The sequence below is a fragment of the Neoarius graeffei genome, chromosome 19, assembly GCF_027579695.1.
Source record: "Neoarius graeffei isolate fNeoGra1 chromosome 19, fNeoGra1.pri, whole genome shotgun sequence".
Classification (NCBI taxonomy): Eukaryota; Metazoa; Chordata; class Actinopteri; order Siluriformes; family Ariidae; genus Neoarius; species Neoarius graeffei.
In genome coordinates, this window is record NC_083587.1 from 26,195,772 (window position 1) to 26,222,334 (window position 26,563).

Below are 26,563 nucleotides of genomic sequence, written 5' to 3' on the forward strand. Positions count from 1 at the left end.
GGTCCATATGGCAACGCAACGCTTGCGGAAAATGATGCAATACACATGCCACACCTCTACGTGCGCTGTAAGACGGCCCCATCGGAGACACCAGAACAATAGAAGAAGAAGTAGGACGCATGCGCATGTAACGGGTTTATTTTTTTCCACTTGCCATTGTGTGTAGTGGTGGGGAAATTCTGCGCTGGCCCTTTAAGAGCGCAGGTAGTTATGGGAACGAGGCGCTGGCCTCTTTCAGTTTGTTTTGGAAATGTAAGCGCCAATGCCACTGGACGTTTGCAGCCCGTCCTCAGCAGTGTATTTGTGTCTCATTTCTTCAGAATAAAAAGACTGGTGAACAACACAACGCAACGTCTGTTACACGCATAAACCCCTTCTTCTATCCGGCGTGAAGCACTCACAGGAACAAACACACGACAACAAGAAGAAGATGGCTGCGACTACACGAGGAAATCGTGCCTTCTGTGTGTACAAATTAGTTTTATTAGTGTGCATACCGTAAAATACCAAATAATAGCCGAGTTCCAATTAACCGCCGAGTTCCCTTTAACGGCCGGGTGTACGCGTGTGTTGTGACAAATAAAGGCCGGTTCCGAATACTCGCCGGGGTCTAAAAAAAAAAAAAAAAAAGCGTCCGAACGTTCTATCTAGAATCTTGAGGCCCAGCACTTTTCTGGTTTTCTGGTGTTTAAACGATTTTGCATTGCATAGTTTTCTCCCGAAACAATATGAATGAATGAATGAATGAATGAATGAAATTATTTCTATAATACTGTTTACAACATTTTGTTACGTGATAATAAACATGCCATTTCAATGTTATAATCTTGGTCTACCGTAATATTTCTTGAGGAATGCAACTCCGTAACTTTTGACAGATGTCTTAGCCACCCCTTTGGGTATACCCAACGAAAGCCAGCGTGTGTGGTGACATTGAGGACTGCGGGTTTCCAAGGTTGGACTGCTGCTTCTGTTAAACGACCTAAATTGCCGAATGCATGCGTCAAAGCACACACTGAGTTTTATTAAAGACCTTATACCATTTCACTTGCCCTTACCCATTCGGATCTGGAAGACGCTTTACAAAAAAGGTGAGAGCGTTCTAACATGCATTTCAGTCTGCTCGCGGCCAATCTAATCCAAGGGGCCTTTTCAACAAGTAATCTGTCGTGCAAGTTGGGCAGAAGCACGCGTCAGGCAGGCAACATGTAGGCCTACAAGTCAGTAACCTATTCAACTAACTTTCATCCAAACTTTAAGTTTTCTACGGGGTCGAGCCACCGTACCAACTCACTCGGGGAATAGGCTCATATCGGCCAAATAGGGAGACGTCTTGGAGAGAAACGTGATGCAAGATGACAGTATGTAGCCACTGCAGGTCACTTATTTTTCAGCATAAGAAAAAACCCTTTGGTTTGACACTTCGCACCCTAATTATGTTGCTTCAACGTCGCGCCCTCCATGCAATTTCAGATTGACAGACATCGCGAAGCGCAAAGGGTGGAGGCTGCATGGGTGAGGGTGATAGCAAGTGACCATAACTTTGCAGAGTAATTAAATCACAGTGCTGCGCACAGACAATGGTGTGGTTTCTTGATTATTTTGTAAAGCATGCGCTTAACTAGTCATTAACAGGAAAAGGTGTGTGATTTATCCTTTATCCACCCCGACTGTGCCATGCGAAGATGCATTCTGCGTCTTCAAAATTCCCCGAAGTCGGCACCATGCTATCTGTAATCTAACTCTAAACAAACTGTAAGTTATACTGGTTAAAAGTAGGCCTATCTGAGAATGATTTTTTTCCCCGTTTTGAGGTAGATTTTGGGGAAGGTGTTTATGAAGAAGGAATTAATCGCCTGTTCCAAATAGCCACCTAGTCTCTAATACGCGCCGGGTCTCTTACGTGATTGAGACAAATAATCGCCCGGGCTATTATTTGGTATTTTACGGTAGTTTTATATAACTTAATTTTCTTATTGTGTGAACATTTTGAAAAGCATTTTTATATAATTTATATAACTTTTTATATTGTGTGTGAACATTTTGAAAAACAGTCTTATCCAATAAAAAAAAGAAATTCAAGAAATGGTTCAGTTACTTGTTTATTTAAAAGAAAAGCTGTATACAAAAGTGAATGCAATGCAGTGGTTCATACAAAACAGTCTGTTGAAGGGTCTTCTGACCCTTTTCCCCTCTGCCTCCATTATGGACCCTTTTCACGTGACGTCACGACAAACGCGGCTGCCATTTTGGACGTGTACTACCAGTAGTTTACCACAGCCAACATTGAGGAACGGCAGCAAAGAAAGTGTTTATTTTCAGTAAGACTTCCGTCATGCCACTGTATTGTTGTGCACCTGGATGTAGTAACCATCAACAAACAAGGCAAGGGTTATCATTTTATCGGATCCCGGTAGTTGCTGACTGACGGAGAAGATGGATAGCGGCACACCAACGCTTGTGTAGTGACCACTTTGTTGGAGGTAAGACGAATAAAATTAGCCAGAAAAGGCATTACATTGCTGTTAACATTCTGTGGTGGCGAGTGTGTCACCAAATAGGCTAAAATAACCCATTGTAACCTCTTTGTTCTTCTGTAGTAGCTATTAGCTAACGACATTAGCTAGTGTTGTGTTCCTTTGCTGTTGGTAGACTGTAGGACAGATCAGAAGCAGTGTCCTACAAACAGCGCTTAATTTGAGGGGGAGCAAGCCGGAGCGCGCTCTGGAACCTCGGGCGTTGGCTCCGGCAGCTATTTACACTGGATCCGGTGATCCGACACCTCTTTTGACTATGTAACAAAAAACAAAACAAATAATTAAATAAAAAAATGCGAGTTTATTTAGTGTTAATGTCTGATTTTGATATCTGTCTTGTTGGTGATTTCTCTCATGAAACGACATCCACAAAATATCTGCAGATGAACTTAATTTGCAGTGTTATTACAAAACATGCCCAGAAGCGCAGCGCAGCGCCCCCCCCCCCCCCCCCCCCCTTTTTTCCGCACCAGAGCCGCTCATCCTCTGCGCTCCGGGACCTCCCACTTTACAAATTAAGCACTGCCTACAAATAAGTGTTCAAAATAAGAGGAACATGTATTTGTCTCTTAAATCCAGGCCGTTCCCTGTAATCTGTAACAACGGTTGGAGAAAGTAATGGCAAATAGTGAGTGCACAAACCGTAGAAGGTAAACTGTACACAGCGCCAGGGCAGTGTGATGGTATGTCTACTTTTAGATTGTGTTAGCTTATCAATGAACACACTCGTCACTCGATGAGTTTCACGTCTTTACGACGGATACTTTAAATGTGTGTTAGGTATTATTGTTGCAGTCTAAGCAGTCATTGTAGCAGCTAGATGAGCAAGAATCGAAAGGGTCTGTGCCATAAACCATTATTTCTGTACGGCGTTGCTAATGTGTCGTTACTGTTGTTATTTCTCCCTCTGCTCGCCCTGTAAATGCCCTGCGTCGCTGGATAGTGAAGGTGTTTTCTGCATCTCGCTCCTTTTTCTTGTATGTTCTCCGTTTGTCGCCTTCCTCGCATTCAAACCAATTCGAGCCGAAGTCCGCTACATGTCCAAAATGGTGGTCGCGTTTACGAAGGTCACGTGACTGAAAAGGGTCTATAGTCAGGTAACTGTTGCTTTATGTGGAAGGCTGTACTTTCTGTTCATCAAAGCAGGTGTAAATTGTCTGTCTGGCAGGTCAGTCAGGTTAATGTGTAAACAATTTCAATTTCGCGCATTGAAAAGTGCTGCTTGTTCTAGTCATGTGGTTGTGACGTCATCGTAAACAAATCCGTTCTACTCATCCAGACGACTTCGCAACGGGGCTGTTGCCAGATTTTTCCACTCTGGAACCCGTTCTCAAAAGATTTCGTTTTGGGGCACCCAAAACGCCGGTGCCATGTGGACGCCAGGCCGAAACGATAAAAAATTTTATCAGATTCACCTGAATCCGTTGCCGTGTGGACAGGGCCTTAGACCCCCACCTCTGTTCAGTGATGGCCATTGCAGGTTGACAAAAATGGCTTCTTTAACTCCTCGCTCATACCAACGATCCTCTCTGGCTAAAATGCGTACGTTGCAATCCTGAAATGAGTGTCCTTTGTTGTTAAGATGAAGGTAGACAGCAGAGTCCTGGCCTGAGGAACTGGCTCTCCTGTGTTGAGCCATGCGCCTGTGAAGCGGTTGCGTCGTCTCCCCAATATACGAGTCCGTACATTCCTCACTGCACTGAATGTTTGTGTCTGGGTATTCTGTCCTTAGGGTGAACCAGTTTCTGCTTCAGAGTGTTACTGGGTCTGAAATGTACCGGAATGTTGTGTTTGTAGAAGATCCTCCTGAGTTTCTCAGATAGACCAGAAATGTAGGGAATGACAATGTTCTTGCGTTTGTTCCTGTTATCCTCCTTGTCCATTCTGTTCCTTTTTCTGCTCTTGAGGAAAGACCAGTTGGGATACCCGCAGTTCTGAAGTGCTTTCTTGATGTGATTCTGCTCCTTCTCTTTTCCCTCTATCGTTGTAGGGATATTCTGAGCCCTGTGTTGCAAGGTCCTAATGACCCCCAATATGTGTTCCAGTGGGTGGTGAGAGTCAAAGAGTAGGTACTGGTCTGTGTGTGTGGGTTTCCGGTAGACCTCGATGCTCAGGCTTCTGTCTTGTCTAATGTGTACATCACAATCCAAGAAGGCTAGATTATTCCCACTGACGTCCTCCTGAGTGAAGTTGATGTTAATATCCACTGCATTGATGTGCTTAGAGAAGGCTTCCACCTCGTGGGTTTTGATTTTAACCCAGGTGTCATCCACATATCTGAACCAGTGGCTGGGAGCAACTCCTGAAAAAGTGGTCAAAGCTTTATGTTCCACTTCCTCCAATTAAAGATTGGCCACAATAGGGGACACCAGTGAGCCCATGGTGCATCCATGCTTCTGTCTGTAGAAACTTTCATTAAACTGGAAATAAGTGGTAGTCAGGCAGAGGTCAAGCAGGGTGCAAATCTGGTCCATGGTGAGGTTCGTTCTATCCAATAAGGTGCTGTCTCGAAGGAGTCGTTTTCTAACAGATTCAACTGCTTCTGTGGTGGGAATGCAGGTGAACAGAGAAGTGACGTCGTAGGAAACCATGGTTATGATTAAACAAGTTATGATTAAAGTGGCCAGTGAGTGTATATTGTCCTGTGTAATTATTGATCTACAGCTTGCTTACTGTTGTGTGTTGCACCATGGTCCTGGAGAAATGATATTTTGTTCCAGTATGCACAAGTTATATAGAGGAACGACAATAAAAACCCACTTGACACATAAATTATGTAAAGATAATCATACTGTAATGATGTTTAATTATAAAATACATAATTATACATAGTTATAGCACTGTTAGACTAAATGTAATGTCAATTCCTTTGACACACTATAATATTATGGGATTGTGAATATATTCCATAGTATAAGAATACCATGCAGACTGTTATATTGAACTGTAAAACAGTTTGAATGTAGGGTGCATGTTTCAACCCAGTGTTTTACTTTAGAAATTATAGAAAGTCTTATACTATATTCAGAAAGGTATAGCTCCACCATGAATACTTTTTTATTGTTGTTTAAAAACCCAGCACTGGGATCTTAACTTGCAAATGTATTGCTGGTGCCTAATCACATTCTGTTCTGATTACTGCCAGACAGAGTAGCTCAGGTGCATATTCAGATTTTTGAACCGTCTGCTGAATGTCTTGTTTCTCGTAGCTGTCTATGAGCAGTCGTGTGAGGCTTATAAGCACTTGGGGAAATCGTCAGATGTCTACTGGATCGATCCTGATGGCAGCGGACCATTAGGACCCTTCAGAGTCATTTGCAAAATGACAGGCAAGTAATATGCACAGTCCAAAAGTTACTCACAAAATAATTTCGATACAAATGAATTGTGTGTTAAGATCAAAATTTAGCAAATCATATCAATGTACAGTGTATGAACAATATATTAATCAAAGGTGGACATTAACAAAGTACATTTACTTGAGTACTGTACTTAAGTACACTTTTTGAGTATCTGTACTTTACTTGAGTATTATTTTTATTTTGGGAAACTTATGACTTTAACTTCACTACATTTGAAAGACAAATATCATACTTTTTACTCCACTACCTTTCTATCAAGGTCCTCGTTACTCGTTACTATGAAGGAGCTTTGAAAATGGATGTTTTTTTCCTTTCCTTTTCTAAAACGTGATTGGGGTTTTTTTCGCAGGTGACACTGAGACAGCCTATTAGTAATCACTAGGGTCATGTCACGTCCATAGACTGGATAATATCAAGTTCAATTATTTCTCAACAGCATTATTTGAACATGATCAGTTGATGGCAGAATGGAAGGAGGCGGTTCTTCTGGAGAATGCATGCCCCCATGGCCATACCTAGAACCCATGTTTCAGTTTTCTGAAAGGATTAAAGATTCATTTCGCTTTAAATGTTTGCTTTGTTTGCCTAAAACAAACCACATCACAGCCTACAAAAACTTACCATCCAACCTGTGGAAGCATATTGAGGTATATAAATGTTTTATTCCAAGAGAAAGCTTGCAGTGAAGTTGTCTGTGCTTTTAGAGCTAGTGATAACATTGCGATAGCTGTACAGTCTGGTTAGTCAAATTACTTTCTATGGATTTGCCCACCAAGCTGCCATCAGCTTGTCCACGGCTAACGTTAACACATAGCTAGTTAACTTGGACACTGTTGGTTAGCATGTAAAAATGGAGTTACACTAACATGAATAACGTTAACTTATCTGAAGTCCTTTCAGAAATATGTTTTAGCATATTCTTGCCAAATAAACAGAATGTAGAAATCTTTCTTTTCTAGTAGCATTAGCTACCCACTATGATTTTGAGTTTGAAAAGAGTTTGCTAGCATATCAGGTGGAGTTTCACTGACTAGCTAGCTTAACGTTAAACCACCATGATGGCACAGCATGTGTTCATTTTGTAAATCCAGTAAATCCAGTCAGTTGCTTTAGAGGCATTAGTTTTTGTAAGCGTTGTGGCAATAATACAACAATGCATTGACAGAAAATGTACTTTTAATACTGAAGTATTTTTAAAAGCAAGTACTTCAATACTTTAACTTAAGTAAAAATTTGACTGGACAACTTTCCCTTATATCAGAGTAACATTTGACCAGTGGGATCTGTACTTTGACTTAAGTAATGAAGTTGGGTACTTTGTCCACCTCTGATATTAATATTTTAAATTAACTAGCATGTAACAATATATCATGCGATGATGAACAGTGATACAAATTTATGACAATATGAATCGATGAAATAAAAAATGAATTGTGATTATCAGGCTGCATCATCTCTTTTTCCTCGCTGTAATTGTGTTAGTTAGACAGCAGAGGGCACAAAAACATACAATAGCAGCATGACTTCACCCTAGCCAGAAGGAACACAGCTCTAATCCCATGAAAAAAAACACACAAAAAAAATCTAAAATGGGAAAGAGCTGTTGTGTGACTGACTGTACAAGTAGATTTAACGAGAAATCAGAGCTCTCTTTTTACAGACTGCTGAAAGTTAAAGAAAGTAGAAGCAAATGAAGGGAGTACAAATGTTTATAAGGCCTATTTGTTATTAACTTTTTTCATTTTTAATAAAAGGAATATTTTAGACAATAGACTATTATATTTTACTTCAACCTTTACAAATGTGGATAAATAATTATTATTGGTCATTAAGGAAATTAAACAAAAGGGTTTTTTTAATTTAAGAAAAGGAACATTTAAGTTGATAAAGAATAAGAAAATAAATGCTGCATTTTTTATACCAAAATTTTCTTCATTTAATTTAATTTTTTCCAAAAATATGATGGGAGAATCGAATCGTGAACCCAATCTCGTGACTCAAATTGAATCATGAATTGGGTGAATCATTACATGCATATAAATTAAATATGAAGATCTATTAAACAGCAAATAAAACAATTATTTGCCTCACTGTCAACTTATTTATAGCATGTATTATTATTTTTTAATCATATTGTATATATTCAAGGGAGGAATATGGTGAGAGAACGATGGTTATAACATACGTGATAAGGGAAACTTGTTTTGCAGACATCCCTTACCATTAAGTGTAACTCCATGTAAATGGATAAAAAATGGATAAAAAGTAAGATGTGGGTTTTTTTCTGTAATAAATTGAAATAATATAATCTGTGACAGATTGCTGTGGTGAGGTGGAAACATTAACAGTGTCACACTGAACCACTGTTGACATTATATTCCTATAATATAATGTAAATAAAGTGTTTTATTACTTAATGTACATTATTAAATACTATTTTTTTAAGGCATCAAATGAGAAATCCTGAGTGGATTTCTAATTAAATACTCTGTGCCCGACTCATCAGCTGGAAATTCTAGGAAAAAAGTTCAAACATTTCTTTCTTTCTTTTTTAATGGGTGTTATCCCTTAAATGTAGACTGCCTTTCAGATTTTTCAAGTGTAGTTCATAAAAAGAATTTTCCCCAATACCCAGTTATTTTTGTTTCGTGGACTGAAAGCTATGGAATTCGAATCACAGACTTCCAATTTTACTATTTTTTTTAATAGAACAATTAATGAATTTAAGGCCACGTGGCCCTAAATTCTCTGATATTTTTTCCTGCTTCACCATGACCCAATTCAAGATACTACATCATGCATCACATGGTGGGCTTTCTCCGTTCGTGCAAGGCATTGTGGGATATAAATTTGAAAAAGGAGAGAAAAATGGAGAACACTAGTGTGCGAATGAAACATGAAAGACCGACTACAGTAACAAAAAGTGAGAAGAAAAGATGTTATGTTGTGAAGGAAAGGAAATGCAGGACCAAACTAATAAATATCGGTGGTCAGCAAGCACCTCAGTGTGATCAGCTGTTCGTTTAGCGACAGAATGATGGAACTGTCAGTGCATGGTCAAAGGTAAACCTGTAGATGGCAGTAATGCAACACTGTGGATGCCAGCTGCTGTAAAACCCAAAAGAAGAGGAAAAAGAAAAAGAAGCCAGTAAACCTGCGCATGCACACATGGACTTCCTCTGTCTGCTTGACTGCGTGAAGCGAGCGATTTCATGTACATTATTTGCTTGGGAATCCCCTCAAATTAAATAAGTTCCCATCAACAGATTTTTTTTTTGAACCATAAAATAAATCACTTAGTCAGTACAAAGTTGTGCATATTCAGCCCATGAAATGTTATCAGCTTAAGGCAGATGTTATGTCTTTGAACACTGCATTGAGACACTGATTAAGCTCAGTGGCAAATTCATACAGATAGAGTTGCGGGAACTTATTCCAGGAGTATTATGAAGTGTGCAGGGTACAAATTAGCTCAGAGCTTGACAAAACTCAGCAAAACACATGAAAGATTCTAATATTTCATCGGTACATTAAAAAAATAAAAAATAAAAAAACTTTTCCTCCTACTTCCTGTTTGAAAATATTGCTGCCATGCTGCTCGCCACTCAATCCTAAGCTTGCCTTAGTGCCAGAGTTACCTTCCACTTCCACATACTGTATTTGTCCAGGTTTCCTCCAGGTCTTCCGGTTTCCTTCCATCTCCCCAAAACATCCTAATAAGTGAAACTGTGACACTAAAATGCTCTTTTGTGTGAATCAGTGTGTGCATCATCCTTGCAATGGACTGGTGTTTCATCCAGGTTGTATTCCCGCCTCATGCCTGGTGTTCCAGTTATTGTCTCCAGATCCACCACAACTCAGACCATGATAAACGGTTACTGAAGATGAAGATATCTCATTATTAATATTAATATAATTCAAGCTTTTACTTAGGATTTCTTGAAATGCTTCAGTCTTGTGATGATATTTTGATGGTTGGTTTGCGTTTATTTCAGAGGACAAGGTGTGGACGACGGTGGTGAACAACCTGCCGACTCAGACAGCCATATCAGGTTCAAGCAGGGAGAGACGCACCGTGCTGCAGCTGAACTACAGTGCTACCATGAAGCAGATCAGTGCCATTACAGATGCTGCCGAGCACTGCGAGCAGCATATCACCTACACCTGCCGCTCATCACGCCTACTCAACACTCCAGGTGTGGAGATTCCTAGTTATTACTGGTCTCCAGTCGGAAAATAGCCAGTAGGATTAAGTATATCAAAGTCCCTCCCATGCCAGGACCTGGTCTTCCCTGGCAGTCTCCCATCCCAGTACTAACCAGGCCCTTAAGGCCCATCGGGTGGTGCTGAACTCCATTTCAGTAGCCCTTGGCCTCTCGCCTATTACCGTACATAGCTAGAGTGAGAGTAGGGGGTTGGTCCTCTGGTAACTGTGAGAGTTTGACTCCCTACTCATATCTGTATTGCGGCATGCCTCACCAGTTGGCAGTAGGTACCATTTTTATGATGGAATGACCTGATCATGAGTAGGACTTGTGATCTCCCAGTCAAGAGGTGGGCACGCTAACCACTAGGCCAGCTCGTGGTCAGGATTCAGATATAATTCATGTTAACTGAGTAATTGATTTTGATCCCACACCCCCCATTTGTTGAAACCCAAATTACCTCTTGAGGTCTTGCGGACAATGGAAACTTTTGGTAGTTTTGGGTACTTTTCACAGTAATTAAGTCATATGGATTATTATTAAGCTAAATCTTGAATCTTTATTCTGAGGAGCCAATGAAAGGTGAACTATTATTTTTTACTTATCCTTAGTATCATTTTGAAATAGGCATTATTGGTTAATTCACCTGCCGGCACAGTGGTGTAGTGGTTAGCACTGTTGCCTCACAGTAAGAAAGTCCTGGGTTCAAGCCCAGTGGCCGGCGAGGGCCTTTCTGTGTGGAGTTGCATGTTCTCCCCATGTCTGCGTGGGTTTTCTCCAGGTGCTCCTGTTTCCCCCACAGTCCAAAGACATGCAGGTTAGGTTAACTGGTGGCTCTAAATTGACTGTAGGTGTGAATGGTTGTTTGTCTTTGTGTCAGCCCTGCGATGACCTGGTGACTTGTCCAGAGTGTACTCTGCCTCTCACCCATAGTCAGCTGGGATAGGCTCCAGCTTGCCTGTGACCCTGTAGAACAGGATAAGCAGCTACAGATGATGGATGGATGGTTAATTTGTCCAGTTTTCACACTCGGAAATTCTGTGGTGGTAAAGCAGGAGTTCGGCTTTTGGACAAAGCTGTCTGTTCACCAGTCAGTCTATGTCCCTATCCTCATCTCTGGTCAAGAGCTTGAGCAGAAACTGAAAGAACAAGTTCCCAAATGCAGGTAGCAGAGTTGCTGAGATAGAGCGAAGAGCTCAATCCAGGAGAAGCTCTGGGGATAGCTGCTGTTCCTCTGAATCTTTGAATTGGACACCTGTAAGGATGCCCTGTGGTTAGCTCCCACTGCAGCTGTAGCAAGTACGTCCCACTGTTTGAAGACCCCAGGGCAGACCCAGGACCTGCTCGAGGGGTTGTATCCTGCAATGTGTAGGGATGCCCCAGGAGGATCTTGGAGAGAGAAGTCTGGCCTTCTCAGTTAGAACATGAGCAAATTAAGAACTGAGTCATCCTGTTTTTTTCTTGTGTTAAATTCGCAGCACTGCAGTGTAGGTGGGAGATAAGAGAGAGCCGAGAATGAATTGTGTCAGTGTCGTCATAACACACAATGGAGCAGTATGGCTCTGAGAGAAATGACAGCTGTATTAAAATGCAGATCATCCTTTATGGGTTCAGAAATAATTACTAGCACTCAAAATGGCACATAGCCTCACAGGCAGATAAGCGCACAGTTATTATTTTATTCAGTATGATTTGCATTATCGACCTCTTGACCACCAACAGAAAAACACTCACCTGTAAATACACAAAGGTTAATCTTCAATTTGCACCTGTTTAAAAAAAAAGCATCTCCTGATATTCAGTATACATGATGAAACTATGGTGGTGTATTAGGCCCATTGTCGGTATAGAAAAAATACAGTGCTGAGGGAAGGGGTACTATTTAAAAAAAAAAAAAAAACAGTATTCCTGGGATTAAAGTCATAAATTTGCGAGAGAAAAAAAATTTGGATATTCTCTAAGACAACAAGCACATGCTTCTCAACTGCAGATCATTCTGGGAAATGTCACTGAAAATCACTTAGCACTTTATTATTTTATATTGTAATGAAAATTGCGTTATAATTATACATTTCTAAACAAATAAGACAAATAAGGACATGGATAAACAAAGATGTGCAGTTTATACATTCATCTCCTATCTATATATTTAACAGTTATTCCACAAAACTGAGTCGTACATGAGCTGATAGCTGACAAGGTGCATAGTGCCAAGTGGAATAACTGTTTTATTCTATCCACATTCACTGGATTTTGAGAAACAGAGAATTTTTATTTTTATTTTGTTGCAAATTAAATAAATAAAAACTTTCGACAAAATGTCCAACAAAATCATTTCCGCTTTGGCGGACCTCCTAAAAACCTATCGATGGCTACATGAATTGACTTTAGTGTTTTTTTATTTTTATTTTTTTTGTAGAAAGTGCTGTCTTGTATGGAATCAATTTTGTGCCAAAATGTTCATACAATACTTTTGAAATATCAAACAAAAACAACAAATCAAAATACAAAAAAACAAAAAAAGTCAATTTTTTTAGACTGGCAAACAAATTATTCGTGTAATCGTGCAAAATATAAGTCTATTACTTTTCAGAAACCTTTTATTTTTGTTCCGCAGCTTTCTCAGTTTTGTTTGACGTAATTTATTTTGGTTGCGATTCCAGCTTTCTCGTTTGCGCTCCCTGACTTTTTGCTTGCAGTTTTGGCACAAACTTCACGTGTGGGTGGGCTGTCCAGGAATGCATTCCCATTGGCTAACTTGTGTTTGACTGACAGCTACTCTCAGCGATTCCCCCGGAGGCTGTTGCGGCCATTTCCTACTCGGATTCTGGCGGACTGTTTGACGAGTGACCGATCCATTGACGGTAAACAAGGATCGAGTGGACTTCAGTGGCGACTATAATATTGAATTAATTCAACAAAGTGTAAATTCAATATCATAGTCGCCACTGAAGTCCACTCCATCCTTGTTTACCGTCAATGGATCAGTCACTCGTCAAACAGTCCGCCAGAATCCGAGTAGGGAATGGCTGAGCGTAGCTGTCAGTCAAACACAAGTTAGCCAATGGGAATGCACTCCTGGACAGCCCACCCACACGTGAAGTTTGTGCCAAAACTGCAAGCAAAAAGTCAGGGAGCGCAAACGAGAAAGCTGGAATCGCAACCAAAATAAATTACGGCAAACAAAACCGAGAAAGACGCGGAACAACAATAAAAGGTTTCTGAAGAGTAATAGACTGATATTTTGCACGATTACACGAATAATTTGTTTGCCAGTCTAAAAAAATTGACTTTTTTGGGGGGGTTTTTTGGATTTTGATTTGTCGTTTTTGTTTGATATTTCAAAAGTATTATATGAACATTTTGGCACAAAATTGATTCCATAGTCTTGCTGTTATAGCGAGGTATAGAATAGCTTTAAACATTTATTTAATTCTTCCTTGGACATTTCAGTTCTGGAATTTTCAAACTTCTTTGAGCTTTTCAACCAGTCTAAAAAAATTCAACAAATTTTAATTCTTAAAGATGAAGAATGTAGACAAACCAGCGAAATGACAGGAGCAATTTGTGAAAAATGCTATAATAATAATTCTTGGAAAAAAAAATTCTCACCATCAAATTTTTTCATTCCATATTTTGTTGCTTTTTTTTTGCTTTTTTTGGAGTTTTGTTTTTGAATAGAGTTTTTATTTCATCCTCGGTTGGTTCAGTAACATGCTCCGCCATTTTGTTTTTCTGTACTCACGGAATATGAGCTGATATCCTAGTAGTAGAGTAGCCAATCAGAGCGTGTGATTGCTCATATTCAGTGAATGTTGATAGAATAAATTCTTATGTACATTAATATCCAGGAATTGCAACAATCACATGCTGACCAGCTTCCCAGCTGCAGTGCATTCTGAGAAATATAGTTGAAAATCTCTGTGATTTATTCTTTTATTTTGCACAATTGAGGAAGAAAGACTGAATAATCTTCCTATAACTCTTGGCTCAGCCATGACATCTGTGGTGTGATGACATTGTCCAACTTGCAAAGTGAAGTGCTAAATCACAGGTTATTAGCATTAATGCAAAATTATCTTGCTGTTAGTTTGTCAGACTGTTTCCTTCATCTATATTTAAAGCTCACTGGAATTCCAGTAGTTAGAAGAGACACTTATGAGAGAGGTTTTCCCTCATAAATATGCATTTGAGACTAATTTTGCAATATTTGCAATTATCACAGCAGAAAGCATGTAATTAACCTATCCAGATATTACTCCCTATATCATATTATTCAGGTGAGTTATTGCTCCCAATTTCATATTATCCAGGTATAACCTAGCAAATATTAAACCTGTACTGTTTGTTTTATGGTGAGCTGATCTCTCACTGCATGTTCTTGAGACTCTGAAGGAGATTCTGTTCTGTAAATATGATGTTCTCCAGTGCTGCCTGGTGGTTGTGACTTTAGTTAAATCAGAAGAAAAGGATTTCACAGAAGTACGTACAGCAAATTTATCCTTGACCTCTTAATGTGAATTATGTCCTTTCATTATGGTCTTTTTGTGTCCAAAAAGATGTACTGCAGAGGTTATGTGCAAATGTGTGTCCCAGTTTACTGGTCATGCAAAGAAACTAGTTAAACTGGAGCTAATGTTACATGATTTCAAGTACAATACCAACTGCTTTGGGAAGCCATGGCCTAAAGGTAATAGAAGCTACTTTAGGACCAAAAGGTTGCCAGTTCAATTCCTTGGACCAGCAGGAATGACTGAAGTACTCTTTTGCAAGGCACCTACCACCTGAGTGTCCTTATTCGAGCTACAAGAATGGATTGACTTGATCCCTCAAGATACAGTAGTGCTTGAAAGTTTGTGAACCCTTTAGAATTTTCTATATTTCTGCATAAATAGGACCTAAAACATCATCAGATTTTCACACAAGTCCTAAAAGTAGATAAAGAGAACCCAGTTAAACAAATGAGACAAAAATATTATATGTGGTCATTTATTTATTGAGGAAAGTGATCCAATATTACATATCTGTGAGTGGCAAAAGTATGTGAACCTTTGCTTTCAGTATCTGGTGTGACCCTCTTGGGCAGCAATAACTGCAACTAAATGTTTCTGGTAACTGTTGATCAGTCCTGCACACTGGCTTGGAGGAATTTTAGCCCATTCCTCTGTACAGAACAGCTTCAATTCTGGCATGTTGGTGGATTTCCTCACATGAACTGCTCGCTTCAGGTCCTTCCACAACATTTCGATTGGATTAAGGTCAGGACTTTGACTTGGCCATTCCAAAACATTAACTTTATTATTCTTTAACCATTCTTTGGTAGAACGACTTGTGCGCTTAGGGTCGTTGTCTTGCTGCATGACCCACCTTCTCTTGAGATTCAGTTCATGGACAGATGTCCTGATATTTTCCTTTAGAATTTACTGGTCTAATTCAGAATCCATTGTTCCAACAATGATGGCAAGCTGTCCTGGCCCAGATGCAGCAAAACAGGCCCAAACCATGATACGGTACTACCACCACCATGTTTCACAGATGGAATAAGGTTCTTATGCTGGAATGCAGTGTTTTACTTTCTCCAAACATAACACTTCTCATTTAAACCAAAATGTTCTATTTTGGTCTCATCCATCCATAAAACATTTTTCCAATAGCCTTCTGGCTTCTCCATGTGATCTTTAGCAAACTGCAGATGAGCAGCAATGTTGTTTTCGGAGAGCAGTGGCTGCCTCTTTGCAACCCTACCATGCACACTTGTTGTTCAGTGTTCTCCTGATGGTGGACTCATGAACATTAACATTAGCCAACGTGAGAGAGGCCTTCAGTTGCTTAGAAGTTACCTTGGTGTCCTTTGTGACCTCGCCGACTATTACACGCCTTGCTCTTGGAGTGATCTTTGTTGTTCAACCACTCCTGTGGAGGGTAACAATGGTCTTGAATTTCCTCCATTTGTACACAAACTGTCTGACTGTGGATTGGTGGAGTCCAAACTCTTTAGAGTTGGTTTTGTAACCTTTTCCAGCCTGATGAGCATCAACAACACTTTTTCTGAGGTCCTCAGAAAACTCCTTTGTTTGTGCCATGATACACTTCCACAAACATGTGTTGTGAAGATCAGACTTTGATAGATCCCTGTTCTTTAAATAAAACAGGGTGCCCACTCACACCTGATTGTCATCCCATTGATTGAAAACACCTGACTCTAATTTCACCTTCAAATTAACTGCTAATCCAGAGGTTCTCATACTTTTGCCACTCACAGATATGTAATATTGGATCACTTTCCTCAATAAATAAATGACCAAGTATAATATTTTTGTCTCATTTGTTTAACTGGGTTCTCTTTATCTCCTTTTAGGACTTGTGTGAAAATCTGATGATGTCTTGGGTCATATTTATGCAGAAATATAGAAAATTCTAAAGGGTTCACAAACTTTCAAGCACCACTGTACAAGGAAGGCATGTGTCAAGACTTTTCACTGTACTCACACACAGGTGGTGGAATGAACTTCTCCTTGATGTCTAAACAGCTGAGTCATTCAGTGAGTCACTTTGTACTTTGTATTAATTTGCATAAAAGTCAGACTGACGTTTGATCCATGCAGTTCTGGCTAATTACAGCCCTATTTTTTTTTACGTTCATAATGTTCTTTTACATTCTCCCAGTTTAAGTGCATTCATCAGTGCACTTTACACTTCTTGTAGTATGAGTGCTATATTAGAGGAGAAAAAACTAAGTCTTAAGCTGAAGTATCCTCCTACAATCATTTGATGAGTGACTGAAAGGGCAGGTTGCAAGCCAAAAATAGCTGTTCTTCTGAGTTGCATTTTTACCTCTTAAGTATCTGCATTTAAAATTACTTTTGAAAAACTATTTTTTTTAAACAGTGGACTATTTTTTTCAGCATGGTGCCTTTCTTCCATGCAACCCAAAATGTATTATTATCTCCTTATGCTCTTGTATTGCAAAAATGCAGAGAACATGAGGTTCGGTTTCAGTGGTTGAAAGGGATATTGTGATTTTATGAATTTTAATTTTTTTTTTTTACTGGTTGATTGCTTTTGTTTTGTATTGTATGTTCTGTTCCTTGTTCATCCATTGATTCATTCATTTTTTAAATCTGATATCAAGTGGTTCCAGATTCTGCCCTGGGATAACTGGGTTTGAGATGGGAAAACACAGTCCAACTGATCTGGGACATGAATCCAACATCAGTCCACTGCAAGGCATCATACACATTCACACACTCATTTACACCTCGGGGCAAATTAGAATCAGAACTTCACTTAATGCTATGTTTGTTAGGAGATGAGAAAAAACTGTTGAACCCAGAGGAAACCCACATCGACACAAAATCCCACACAGACCATCACCTTGGAGCTGTGAGGTGGCAATGTTACCTGCTGTACCACATTGCTGCACCACAGTTCCTTGTGTTTTTATACAAAATCCCATCCCAGTTGGATTGGGGGTTTGATGTCAAAATCCCATAATGGGCTAAAATATAGTCTTGACACTTGAATGGACTTTGTGCAGGGTGAAGTTATACTGTCATGCCACTCGTGGCAATGAGACAATATCTGCAACACATGTACCGGTAGCATTCATTGTACTGGGTGATTGTACTGTAGCATGCCTCGTGGTCTTCAGCTGGCTCACTACACAAGCCTGTTCATTATCAACAACAAAAGCTGCTTCATTATCAATATGGTCAGCTCTGTTTGTGTGTGCTAGGAGCTTTGAACTAAGAATATTGTAATTCCCAAACAATGCCATCTTCTTCCCTCTATGGAGCACTTGCATGTGACGTCACAGCCGATCCAGATTGTGACAGACGCCATCTTGTCGGTCAAACGCCATATTCCGCCTTCTACTTCTGGTTCTACTTCTGCTTTTACTTCTACCTTTTCTTCTGGAAAACCCTACTATATTGAGGTATTTCACCTGACGTAACAGGGTCACGTGACGCCCCGGTGTCCGCCATTTTGGACGTCAAGCTAGCTAATGTCAACAACAGTAGCTGGTATGTTACTGTAGCAATGTTTACGTTCAGTCATTTGGATGACTGTTAAAACCCTTCAGTCTCAAGTTTTTCCTTTACTGGATTTACTAGTTTACTGAGCTAGCGCGCTAGCTCGGGCAGGCTGGGAGTTAGCGCGCGCCAGCCGCCGGCAGGCTAGCGCGCGCCAGCCGCCGGCAGGCTAGCGCGCGCCAGCCGCCGGCAGGCTAGCGCGCGCTAGCTCCCAGCTTGCCCGAGCGCGCTAGCTCAGTAAACTAGTAAATACAGTAAAGGAAAAACTTGAGACTGAAGGGTTTTAACAGTCATCCAAATGACTGAACGTAAACATTGCTACAGTAACATACCAGCTACTGTTGTTGACATTAGCTAGTGGTAACAGTGCACTGCTAGTGCACTGCTACAACTACACCGACCCTAATAATACAGTTCTTAGTCATTGCCTGGTAACAGCAAATTTATAACGGGCCATGTCTCAACAGACTAAGAAGTTATTTCAATGACATTTAATAACATTTTGTTTATCCTGAGGACCGAAAGTAAATGAAAATGTGAACAAACCTTAGCTGTAATCAGATGGCGACCACCGGCTCCAGGGACGACCCGCTGAGGTAGGCATGTTACCCAGCCTGACACAAAATATTTGTAGGTATCCAAACTCGTATACGCTTTCAGATCAATACCTGTGTATGGCGATGGGTTTTTAACGACATAGGTATACAGATCATGTGGGCCGAAGTCAGGTAAAGACGAGGGCTTCGTGTACTTCCGTACGTCAGTGAACAATCCTGGTGGAAGCAGGTAAACGTCGTTCTCTAAGCCTGCTAACCTCAATTTTTGCAAATACCTCTCCCTCTGCTCACCCTGTAAGTGCCCTACGTCGCTGAATAGTGAAGGTGTTTTCTGCATCTCGCTCCTTTTTCTTTTATGTTTTTCGTTTGTCGCCTTCCTCGCATTCAAACTGATTCGAGCCGTGACGTCCAAAATGGCAGCATCACATGACTTGGTCACGTGAGTGAAATACCTCAATACAATTCTACTACAACGGCTGCGGCTACAAGCTCTCCCTACCTGTGCACGTTTTTTATGTTTTTTGTGTGTATTTTTGCGTGTTGTTCGTCTGTACCGGACTTCAATATCCACTACAACCGTATGGACTTACTGGACATTGGTTTCCAGCAGAAAATGATGGTTTGTAGCGATTTCCATCGCATGCACAACATTCCGGACGAGATAGCGAGACCAGCGGGGTCTCTGTGGATTGTTATCGGAAGCAAAGCAAAGGAGGCGGCGCCGGGAGCGGAAGCAAAAGCGAGGCTGCAGAGCCGGCCTGTTGACTAAGCTCAGAAAACAGCCACTCAAACCTCCACTGCCAAGCCTCTACCTCTCCAATGCCAGATCCATGTAAACAAGACGGACAATTTGGAATTACAGTTGGAATTACCTTATTCTATTCTATAATCGGCTGGTCAATGCTATACTCAATACTTAAGTGACTTACCCGTCCAATGAGGATTCTTGTTTACAAGATGCCACATCTGAGTCGCTGACAAATCCTGAATTTCTGTAAAGATAACTGTCCAGAGATTTATAGGCACGCAGTGCTTCACCACTGAACAGCAAGGGAAAGTTAATGAGGTAATTATACATGTCCGGGTATTCCGCTGGCAGTTCAAAATCCGGTTGTGAAAACTCCGTCCGGTAAGCCATAAGGGTCACTAATCTGTAGATCGTTTATTTTAGACATATATCTAGTTATCTGTTCATTAGAAAAATGAGCCGTGTAGTCCGTCGGTTGAAATTGATCCATTCTGTACACGAGTGCAGCAGTATTCAGCGGTGTTTTTGACCGACAAGATGGCGGTTGTGTACTTTCCGGTCACGTGACTGCAAGATCTCTATAGGTCTTGTTAGAGTAAGGGCCTGGTCCCACAACACCGATAACTATAACTATACCTATAACTACAACTATGACTATACCTCTGCTTGAATTTAGTTCCAGTCTGGAGCAGTCATACCACAACTATAATCCTGACTATAATATCACTTGGTCCTGCCACTTGGGTAAATAAATGCATGCAACTTAAGAATAGTCATGGAAGTTTTTTTTCCAAGTAGTAGCACATTATTCTGGGTCATACTGTACAGCTTGGACTCCAAAACAACCCATGCAAATACTCCGGTGGTTGATAAAATATGGATAGGTCATGGACTATGGACATATAATAAAAAAGGATACAAAATACTGAGTGGTTACAGATTTTACAACCCCGATTCCAAAAAAGTTGGGACAAAGTATAAATTGTAAATAAAAATGGGATGCAATAATTTACAAATCTCAAAAACTGATATTGTATTCACAATAGAACATAGACATATTCACAATAGAACATAGACAACATATCAAGTGTCGAAAGTGAGACATTTTGAAATTTCATGCCAAATATTGGCTCATTTGAAATTTCATGACAGCAACACATCTCAAAAAAGTTGGGACAGGGGCAATAAGAGGCTGGAAAAGTTAAAAGCTACAAAAAAGGAACAGCTGGAGGACCAAATTGCAACTCATTAGGTCAATTGGCAATAGGTCATTAACATGACCGGGTATAAAAAGAACATCTTGGCATGGCAGCAGCTCTCAGAAGTAAAGATGGGAAGAGGATCACCAAATCCCCCTAATTCTGCGCCAACAAATAGTGGAGCAATATCAGAAAGGAGTTCGACAGTGTAAAATTGCAAAGAGTTTGAATATATCATCATCTACAGTGCATAATATCATCAAAAGATTCAGAGAATCTGGAAGAATCTCTGTGCATAAGGCTCAAGGCCGGAAAACCATACTGGGTGCCTGCAATCTTCGGGCCCTTAGACAGCACTGCATCACATACAGGCATGCTTCTGTATTGGAAATCACAAAATGGGCTCAGGAATATTTCCAGAGAACATTATCTGTGAACACAATTCACCGTGCCATCCGCTGTTGCCAGCTAAAACTCTGTAGTTCAAAGAAGAAGCCGTATCTAAACATGATCCAGAAGCGCAGATGTCTTCTCTGGGCCAAGGCTCATTTAAAATGGACTGTGGCAAAGTGGAAAACTGTTCTGTGGCCAGATGAATCAAAATTTGAAGTTCTTTATGGAAATCAGGGACGCCGTGTCATTCGGACTAAAGAGGAGAAGGACGACCCAAGTTGTTATCAGCGCTCAGTTCAGAAGCCTGCATCTCTGATGGTATGGGGTTGCATTAGTGTGTGTGGCATGGGCAGCTTACACATCTGGAAAGACACCATCAATGCTGAAAGGTATATCCAGGTTCTAGAGCAACATATGCTCCCATCCAGACGACGTCTCTTTCAGGGAAGACCTTGAATTTTCCAACATGACAATGCCAAACCACATACTGCATCAATTGCAGCATCATGGCTGCATAGAAGAAGGGTCCGGGTACTGAATTGGCCAGCCTGCAGTCCAGATCTTTCACCCATAGAAAACATTTGGCGCATCATAAAACGGAAGATACGACAAAAAAGACCTAAGACAGTTGAGCAACCAGAATCCTACATTAGACAAGGATGGGTTAACATTCCTATACCTAAACTTGAGCAACTTGTCTCCTCAGTCTGCAGACATTTACAGACTGCTGTAAAGAGAAAAGGGGATGTCTCACAGTGGTAAACATGGCCTTGTCCCAACTTTTTTGAGATGTGTTGTTGTCATGAAATTTAAAATCACCTAATTTTTCTCTTTAAATGATACATTTTCTCAGTTTAAACATTTGATATGTCATCTATGTTCTATTCTGAATAAAATATGGAATTTTGAAACTTCCACATCATTGCATTCCGTTTTTGTTTACAATTTGTACTTTGTCCCAACTTTTTTGGAATCGGGGTTGTAATACGGATGCATCACGGATGGTCATAATTTACGGATTGGTCATGGACATTTAAGTATATTACAGATTGGTTACCGATTTCATACGGATGATGCATCACAGATAAAAAAATTAAGAAGTCTAAAACAATTAAATGTTTGGACTACCAAAGTTCATAAATAAAATATCTTACCTACATTTATGTTTATTAATTTACTATTGATATTTCACAGAAAATCACATATGCATGAATAAAAGATCTGTGCTTTGTATTATACTTTTTATTTTCTGTGAATCCATATCTCGTGACTTCATGATGCACCAATGATGTGCAAAGATGCCTGGGGAAAATAGCATGTGCTCAGACATCACATGTAAGCAATTACCTGATTGGTCAGATGTTTTATCGGATCAGGTCCAGGCCTGGGCGAAAGGTATCATTATCAGTCTAGTGTGACCACCAACCACAAACTGCAGGGGACCGATTTATTTATAGTTATTGTTATAGTTGTAGTTAGTTATAGTTATTGGTATTGTGGGACCAGGCCTTAACTCTATTTTGCGGTAGATGGACTTTTTAAACTTGCATGATTACAGCATTTGTGGTCTAATTGATTTGTCACGTCCTGTGTGTAGCATGATGAGTACCAGCGCTTGTTTGTTATCAGTTTGCTAGAAACTCAGTCCTGCAACACTTATATCACTGAGACTTAGTGTCTTTGTACTGCCTGTCATTTGGATTGTCTGTTTTCATTTTGATCAGATCTGTTGTTTGTTTTGAGGGTTAAAGTCATCTCATCTCATTATCTCTAGCCGCTTTATCCTGTTCTACAGGGTCGCAGGCAAGCTGAAGCCTATCCCAGCTGACTACGGGCGAAAGGCGGGGTACACCCTGGACAAGTCGCCAGGTCATCACAGGGCTGATACATAGACACAGACAACCATTCACACTCACATTCACACCTACGGTCAATTTAGAGTCACCAGTTAACCTAACGTGCATGTCTTTGGACTGTGGGGGAAACCGGAGCACCCGGAGGAAACCCACGCGGACACGGGGAGAACATGCAAACTCCGCACAGAAAGGCCCTCACCGGCCACGGGGCTCGAACCCGGACCTTCTTGCTGTGAGGCGACAGTGCTAACCACTACACCACCGTGCCGCCCGGTTAAAGTCATATTTAACGTTAATTAATTTTGATTAATGCAGTGTTTAATGGCCTGACATCATTTTTCATCTAATTGAAATAAAAACATTGTGCGACTATCTGAATGATGTAACGATCTATATATATCATGATTATTTTGTTTTGCTATCACCTTTCTATATATCCTTTGTGCTCTTTATAAAGATTTTATAAGGGGTTTCTAGTGGCTGCTGTTCTATTGCACTTTTCTTGCAATCCAAATTCCTTCCATTGCTGGAGCCTTTCATCAGATAATGTTTTATTACACATTGTAAAAGTGGTGTTGCAGCCTGAAATCCTTCCACTGTTGGCACCAGACACATTTTCATCTTGCTGTGAATGCTGGTCTGTGGTGTTTTGGAAATTCTCCCATTCCTCTTTTGTTTCAGGATGAACAGTCACACTAATATTCTGTGATTATTCCAAATTTGACAATATTCAAAATGTGATATGGGTCATGTAAACAGCATACTCGAATCAGATATTCTGAATTTGGCCATATTCCAAATTTAAGAGCATTCTTTGGACATGTATACAGCGCATTCGGAATATGCAGCTCGATCGGGGTTTTTCCGCCAGTTTGCGACATGTGGCCTCTTGCCTGTTTACAGTCAATTCTGTGTTATACACAAATGAACTATACAACAGTTTGCAAGGCTGGGGTAGAGATTTGGCTAGATGAAAACGGGAATATTTTCAGAATAAGGGCAAAAATCTAAATATTTTTGTGCATGTAAATGTAGTGAGAGTCACTGCTTGGATTATTTCATTAACATTTTACACACATAAAAATATAAAATGCAGCAGAAGGAAACACTTTTTGCTGAAAGTACAATATGACAGTGGAGAATGTGTTTATGATACTCGGGGGGGAACTCCTCCTATTGCAGCGGCAGTTTGTTGGCATTTCAGTGCCGAGTCATATTTCTTATCATATAGCTGTGAAACTTATCACTAATGTAGTTTTTCCATAAACACTATAGATTCGGTTACAAATGCCTGCTAACTTAGTATAATATTACAACACACAATTCCAGCTGAAATAATATAAAGATCAAACCAGAGTTATTAAGGACACATCAAATAATTGAGTCAAATCTATCCCTGTCTCCGAAATCACTCACTCGTTCACTACTCCCTACTCACTATATAGGGAATTAATATATACAGTACCGTAGAGGACTATGAGCTCATTGATAAAATGAAAAAAAAAAAGCTTTCGGACACGACTCCGTTGCACCGTTATTTATGTCATTACTGTCACACAATTAAAACGTGTCAGATCAGTTGGCTGGTGGGTTTTCAAAATAATAAATACACGTATTTTTGTGATAAATCCATATTATACTGATCATATTTCCCACATTAATAAATACAAAGTACTTTGTGTCTGTTGTATCTTTCAGTTCTTTTAAATCAAGGCTGAATGCTTTCTTCTTTGCTGGTGCCTTTTATTCAATCAAATTTGAGGCTTTTGATTTGATTTCTTTGAGCGTGACCGCAATGCATGATGGGATATATTGTTTGGTTAGTGACCATCTGTTGTACACTACTTTTCATGATGCATTGTGGGATACTTTATTTGGACAGCACTACAAAATGACGAACTCACTATATAGTCCACTATATAGTGAGTAGAGAATGATTTGAGATACAGGGTATGTCTAATGAGCACTAGTATTTAGAGTACCCGTCAAAAATGTGGACACATGTATTCATTCATAGGTTTTTCTTTATTTTTATTAATTAAAAGTCACTTCATGTTTTAAAGTAATGATGGATGTTGTTTCTCTTTACTTAGTTGAGCAGTTCTTGACATAATATGGATTTCTACAGTTGTGGAACAGGGCTATTTACTGTATTATTATTATTATTATTATTATTATTATTATTATTTACTTACTGTTTGATGATGTCAAACACATTAAGAAGGCAAGAAACTCATCCCCTAATTAACTTTTGATGAGGCACACCTGTAAATTGAAAAGCATTCCAGGTGACTACCTCATGAAGTGGTTAAGATAATGCCAATAGTGTGCAAAGCGTTATCAAGATAAACACTGGATAATTTGAAGAAGCTAAAATATGAAACAATTTTTGTTTTTTTAACACATTTTTGTTTATGACATACAACCCCGATTCCAAAAAAGTTGGGACAAAGTACAAATTGTAAATTAAAACGGAATGCAATAATTTACAAATCTCAAAAACTGATATTGTATTCACAATAGAACATAGACAACATATCAAATGTCGAAAGTGAGACATTTTGAAATTTCATGCCAAATATTGGCTCATTTGTAATTTCATGACAGCAACACATCTCAAAAAAGTTGGGACAGGGGCAATAAGAAGCTGGAAAAGTTAAAGGTACAAAAAAGGAACAGCTGGAGGACCAAATTACAACTCATTAGGTCAATTGACAATAGGTCATTAACATGACTGGGTATAAAAAGAGCATCTTGGAGTGGCAGCGGCTCTCAGAAGTAAAGATGGGAAGAGGATCACCAATCCCCCTAATTCTGCGGTGACAAATAGTGGAGGAATATCAGAAAGGAGTTCGACAGTGTAAAATTGCAAAGAGTTTGAACATATCATCATCTACAGTGCATAATATCATCAAAAGATTCAGAGAATCTGGAAGAATCTCTGTGCGTAAGGCTCAAGGCCGGAAAACCATACTGGGTGCCCGTGATCTTCGGGCCCTTAGATGGCACTGCATCACATACAGGCATGCTTCTGTATTCGAAAATCACAAAATGGGCTCAGCAATATTTCCAGAGAACATTATCTGTGAACACAATTCACCGTGCCATCCACCGTTGCCAGCTAAAACTCTATAGTTCAAAGAAGAAGCCGTATCTAAACATGAACCAGAAGCGGAGACGTCTTCTCTGGGCCAAAGCTCATTTAAAATGGACTGTGGCAAAGTGGAAAACTGTTCTGTGGTCAGACGAATCAAAATTTGAAGTTCTTTATGGAAATCGGGGACGCCGTGTCATTCGGACTAAAGAGGAGAAGGACAACCCAAGTTATCATCAGCGCTCAGTTCAGAAGCCTGCATCTCTGATGGTATGGGGTTGCATTAGTGCGTGTGGCATGGGCAGCTTACACATCTGGAAAGACACCATCAATGCTGAAAGGTATATCCAGGTTCTAGAGCAACATATGCTCCCATCCAGACGACGTCTCTTTCAGGGAAGACCTTGCATTTTCCAACATGATAATGCTAAACCACATACTGCATCAATTACAGCATCATGGCTGCATAGAAGAAGGGTCCGGGTACCGAACTGGCCAGCCTGCAGTCCAGATCTTTCACCCTTAGAAAAAATTTGGCGCATCCTAAAACGGAAGATACAACAAAAAAGACCTGAGACA

General features: G+C 40.0%; 1 protein-coding gene across 1 annotated transcript in view; it reads left to right on the plus strand.

The window, feature by feature from the left end:
* The window catches only part of LOC132867590 (contactin-associated protein-like 2), a 230,874-nt gene that overhangs the window by 100,361 nt on the left and 103,950 nt on the right, over positions 1 to 26,563 (plus strand). Inside the window, exons 12-13 of the mRNA XM_060900576.1 lie at positions 5,747 to 5,866; positions 9,895 to 10,095. Coding sequence (XP_060756559.1) covers positions 5,747 to 5,866; positions 9,895 to 10,095 — 321 coding nt within the window. The remainder of the gene's footprint in view (positions 1 to 5,746; positions 5,867 to 9,894; positions 10,096 to 26,563) is intronic.